Source organism: Calypte anna, chromosome 4 (genome assembly GCF_003957555.1).
Source record: "Calypte anna isolate BGI_N300 chromosome 4, bCalAnn1_v1.p, whole genome shotgun sequence".
NCBI classification, from domain to species: domain Eukaryota; kingdom Metazoa; phylum Chordata; class Aves; order Apodiformes; family Trochilidae; genus Calypte; species Calypte anna.
Genome location: NC_044247.1, coordinates 11,007,140 through 11,012,747, shown reverse-complemented (window position 1 = coordinate 11,012,747; position 5,608 = coordinate 11,007,140). Strand labels below are relative to the sequence as shown.

Sequence of the window (5,608 nt, the reverse complement as noted above, 5' to 3'; positions counted from 1 at the left end):
CCTTGCCCCCCCCTCTAACTGCAAACTTTATTTTTTATTTCTTTTCCAAGCGGCGCTCCCCACCCCCTACTCCCCTTTCCCTGTCTCTTCCCCCCTCCTCCAACCTCGGGGGGCTGCAGCAGCAGGCGCGGAGCGGGCGCGGGTGCGCAGCGCAGCAGCCGCCCGCCGGGGATGCTCCCGAGGACCCGCAGGCTCCCCGATATATCGCGATTGTGCCCCCAGCCACGCAGCCGGCTCCGCTCTTTAGCTGCCAGCCCAGGCTGTGCCCCTTCTCGCACGCCCGAGCCCCGGCGAGAAATTAATGTGATTATTATTATTATAATGAGGAAAGCGATGCTACCCGGCTATAAAGGAATCAGAGGAGCGCTCTCACCTTATTTATATCTATTTTCTCATTTTCTTGAATTTTCTTCAGATCTGTCTTCTCAGAGAAACTAATGCCTTAATGACTTTCTGGTAGCTGCAAGCCTTCTTTTATTTCTGCTAAATATATGAAAATGTATGCAAATTTAAATCAAGCTTAACCTAGGAGCTCTTGCAATATATTTAATGGAATTTCAAACCAATAAGGGAACTCTGATGCAGTCTTCTGTAAGTGCAAATATAATTACGCAGCTAGGTTACCTCCAAAATTATGCAGGGAAAAGGTCACTTTTTAACTCGGGAGCGGGTCGGAGGGACCGAGGGGGTTTGGCTCTCCCCGCCGGAGCCCCCGCCAGCCCCGCCGAGGGGCCCCGCTCGGCTCCGGGGCTCTGCCCGCCGGGCCCCAGCCAGCCGGGGGGCACCGGGCTCCCCCCGCCCAGACCCCCTTGGAGGAAGGAGGGGGATTGGGGTGGTGGCGGAGAGAGGGTGGGGAAGGGGAAGGGGGCTGGGGACCGCACGCCGCTTTTCCCCCTCGATTTCCCCTTTTCCCCCGTTTTCGTTGTTTTTGTTTGTTTGTTTTGGTTTGTTTTGGTTCGGTTTGGTTCATTTCACCGCACGCCCGTGAGGTTCCGGATCGCAAACTTTTGAGGAGGAACCACGGGGATGTATTGACGGGGAAGCCGGAAAGTGCTTTTCGGGGCTTTAAAAAAAAAAAAAAAAAAAAGAAAGAAAGAAATTATTATTTTGGAATGAGGTTTTTTGTTGGTTTATTTTGATTTATGACATTTTTATTATTATAATTATTATTATTATTATTCTGCCAGCGCACCGGGGTGCGCACGGGACCGATGCGGCTTAGCAAAACAGCCACCGGCGCAGAGGAACGGAACCGGGCACCGCAACTCTCCGAGACCGGGCGGCCCGAGGGCAGCGGAGGAACCGCGGGCTGCACCGGGGTGGTCGCGCAGGGCTGCCGCCGGGGAGCCGCCGTTTAACCTCTGCCGTGCGCTCCCCCAGCGCTAATCGCTCCCCATTTAAGCCGTGCCCCGCGTACCCCCCACCTCCCATACACACAAACACACCACCCCCCTTTCCCTTCCCCTCCTCCCGTCTCCCCCCGCCCGGTCCGCACCGCGGCGCGGAAGGAGTTAAGCGGCGGGGCCGCCTGGCGTCCGGCCCCCGGTGCCGGCGGAGTGATTCACTTCCTGCCTCGGGCCCGCGCGGTTGCCGGCGCCCTTCGCCCCGCCCCTCCGCCGGCCTCCTCTTCCCCTCGATTGGTCCCGGCGGCGCGGCCCCGCCGGCGAAGCTCTCCCATTGGCCGCTTCGTCCGTCAATCTCCGTTCGGCCGCTGCCCCGGGCCGCCGTGCCGGTGGATGTCAAAGGCTGAAGCGGCGTCGCCGCCACAGTATAACTCGTGGGGGCTGCGCGGCGGCCATGGCCACAGCCGCCTCCAACCCCTACAGCCTCCTCGGCTCCGGCTCGCTCGCCCATGCGGACGGCGCGGGCATGCAGCAGGGGAGCCCCTTCCGCAACCCGCAGAAGCTGCTGCAGAGCGAGTACCTGCAGGGCGTCCCCGGCAATGGGCACCCGCTGGGGCACCACTGGGTCACCAGCCTGAGCGACGGCGGGCCCTGGCCCTCGGCTCTGGCCGGTGGCCCGCTGGAGCAGCCCGACGTCAAACCGGGCCGGGAGGACCTGCAGCTGGGCGCCATCATCCATCACCGCTCGCCCCACGTCTCCCATCACTCGCCCCACGCCAACCATCCCAGCGCTTGGGGGGCCAGCCCGGCCCACAGCGCCTCGCTGGCCCCCGCCGCCGCCGGGCAGCCCCTCAACGTCTACTCGCAGGCGGGTTTCGCGGTGGGCGGCATGCTGGAGCACGGGGGGCTGACCCCACCGCCCCCCACATCGGCGGCGGCGGCAGCGGCGGCGGCGGCAGCGGCAGCCGCCGCCCAGGGCTTGCACCCGGGGTTGAGGGGCGAGGGCGGCGGGGAGCACGGCGAGCTGGGCGGGCATCACTGCCAGGACCACTCGGACGAGGAGACGCCGACCTCGGATGAGCTGGAGCAGTTCGCCAAGCAGTTCAAGCAGCGTCGGATCAAGCTGGGCTTCACCCAGGCCGACGTGGGCTTGGCCCTGGGGACCCTCTACGGCAACGTCTTCTCGCAGACCACCATCTGCCGCTTCGAGGCCCTGCAGCTCAGCTTCAAGAACATGTGCAAGCTGAAGCCGCTGCTGAACAAGTGGCTGGAGGAGGCCGACTCCTCCACCGGCAGCCCCACCAGCATCGACAAGATCGCGGCGCAGGGGAGGAAGAGGAAGAAGAGGACCTCCATCGAGGTGAGTGTCAAGGGCGTCTTGGAAACGCACTTTCTCAAGTGTCCCAAGCCGGCCGCCCAAGAGATCTCCTCCCTGGCGGACAGCCTGCAGCTGGAGAAGGAGGTGGTGCGGGTCTGGTTCTGCAACCGACGGCAAAAAGAGAAGCGGATGACCCCGCCGGGTGAACAACCGCAACACGAAGTCTATTCCCACGGCGTTAAAACGGACACGGGATGCCACGACCTCTGACCGGGGCCGGTTGGGGCGGGCAGGGCTGCGGGCAGGACTGCGGGCAGCGCGGGGCCGCCGCCGGGGCGGGCACGGACGGGCTCCGGGAGCGGCGGAACGGAGCGGAGCGGAGCGGCGGGGGGGTCCCGGCTCCCTGATCCAGCGGCAATATTTTTTTCTTCTTCTTCTACGATCTTTTTTTTCCTCCTCTGATCAGAGCACGGTGTTTACTCGCGGACAAGGTTTGTTTTCGGGCTCCGCTAGGAAGATGGACAAAAAAAGAAAAAAACAAACAAACAAAAAAAACCAAACACCACCACCACCACCAACAAAAAAAACCCAGAACAAAACAAACAAAAAAACAAACGTTAAAAAGAACAACAAGAAAAAAAACTTTTTAAAAAAGGAAAAAAAAAAAAAGAACCCACGAGGAAAAAAAAAAAGAAAAAAAGAAAAAAATTAAGGAAAAGCCGACAGAAAAGGAAAGACAGATGTGTGCCTATGAATAACCTTCCAGCGCCTTGGTTATATCAGCTGTATTTCAGGTGAATCTGTTTTACAATAGACTAGTTTTGCATTTTTAAAGACTTATATAGCGTTTTTAAATGTCTGAGGTGTTTTACTACAAACTGTACACAATATTTGTGACCTAATTTGTATCGAATTGATCAGTCCAAACCTTTCTCCCTCTCCCCACGCACCGGCTATGTCACCCAGCGGGGACGGGGCAGGGCAGCCGCGGCCCTTCCTTCTGCCCCCTCCTTTCTCTCCCCCCCACAGCCCCCCAAGGAGCTGGGGGTCCCCTCCGCACCCGCGGAGCCCCGCGCACACGGTTATGGAAGAACAGGCTGATTTGTTGCAGCTTTTCTCTGCCTTTTCAAGGACTTCCCGACACCGTAAGACGGTGGGGTTACAATCCTGACTTTCTCCCGCCTCCCCTCTTCTCCTAAGGAAAAAAAAATATATATATACATAATAATCATCATCATAATGTCATTTCTACGAGATTGACCCGAAATTAAGCATCACAAACAACCCCGGGGGATTGGCCGATCCTTTTCTTTCCGAAGATGAGTTGGGCTTTCTGGTCAGCGCCAGACTGAGAGGTCTGTAGTAAAACACCTTGATACTTCTGCGCTTTGGCTTCGGAAATGGGTTTCTCTGTGTTTTGTTTCGATAGGGAAGAGGAATGAGGTGTCTGATGGATTTCTGGGGGGGGGGGTGGGGTGGATGGGGACAGAGAAAACGCGTTTGGGTTCACGCTGAGCTTATTTCCGCGTCACAGGGAGATGCTGCATTTGTTGAAAAGCTTTTATTTATATATATAAAAAAACAAAACAACAAAAGCAACAACTAAAAAAAGCCGAAAGCGAACAGAGAGAGAGAAAAAAGAAACAAACAAAGAAAAAGTCACCAAGATGCTACAACCATAACCATTTTTCGGCACAGGGCAGTGCTGAGCTGTAACCCCCCCTCTCCTGGATATATTTGGATCAAGGAGGGGTGTATGGGGGTGCCCAGCACCCGGGCACCCACGGAGAGGAATCGCTGCCTGTGTGTGTCCACGGCCAAGTTCATTCCCTGCGGCCGGGCCGGGCTCTCCCCCTACCCCCAGGCTCGTCCTCCCCTTTTTTGCCCTCCCCTGGTGCAGCCCCGCTCCGCGGCTCCCCGCGCAGCCCCTCTCTTTCTCTCTCCCGCCCCAGCGTTCAGATTTTTTCATTTCGACATTTATATTTTTCAAGTATTTTTCAGTAAGCCCTTAAAAAAAGAAAGAAAAAAAAAAAAGAAAAAAAAAAAAAAAAAGAAAAAAAAGGGGGGGGGAAAAAAAAAGGGAAAAAAGACAAAAAAAATAAACTCCACACTGAGGACCTGCCTATTTCTGCCAACTTTATAACTGTACAGTTTTGTATATTAAACGTTTTTTGGAAGTTATTAATTTAAAGAAAGATCATTTAGTTTATTCATTTAGTAACTGATGTATAATAAACGCTATTTTCATTAAAGGTTGCTTTTTTCAACAATTTTATCCAAAATTGCCTATTGCAGTTGCCAACAATTATTTATTTTCAATAAATTCCGCATTATGTTTAAAAAAAAATTTAAAAAAAAAAAGGAAAAAAAAACGTTTGAGGAAGAAAGAAAGAAAAAAACCTAAATGGGTGTTGGAAAAAAAAAATAACGAGTGGCTGTAACATTTGGTTGTCGACCAGTTTTAGTCAAGGGGTTTATATCGACACAATATTTTATTGTTGTAAAAGGAAAAAAAAAATAAGGAAAAGGTTTAAATAAACATTTTTTCAAAAAAAAAAAAAAAGGAAAAAAAATATTATAAATTACGTTGCGTTTGTTTGTGCTCTGGTGGCCGAGCTGGGGGTGCGGGCAGGGGGGGCAGTGGGGACCCCCCTGGTTTGGCTCCCCCCTCTCTCCCTGGGTTCCCCTTGCCGGGAGGGGCCGGATCCCTCCCGGGGAGGGGGTTCGAGGGGTGAGGGGGGGTCCAAGCCCGGCAGCGCTGGGTTCCACCTGCCGCGGCCCCGCGGAAAAAGCGCTTTTGGGGTGGAAAAGGGATTTTTGCGGCTTTTTTTTTCGGGGCAGGATGCGCCGCTGCGGCTATAACCAGTCTATAGCAAGAGTTGTGCGTGCCTCTATGTGTGTATTTATATTTTTATATCTCTGTGTATATATATATATAAATAACTAT

General features: G+C 54.4%; 1 protein-coding gene across 1 annotated transcript; it reads left to right on the top strand.

The window, feature by feature from the left end:
* The first annotated feature begins 1,720 nt into the window (after nt 1-1,720).
* POU3F4 (POU class 3 homeobox 4) lies at nt 1,721-2,931 on the top strand. The gene has a single exon (XM_030449154.1). It carries the CDS (start codon nt 1,798-1,800, stop codon nt 2,929-2,931), a length of 1,134 nt encoding a protein of 377 aa, XP_030305014.1. The 5' UTR covers nt 1,721-1,797.
* The last annotated feature ends 2,677 nt before the right edge of the window (nt 2,932-5,608 follow it).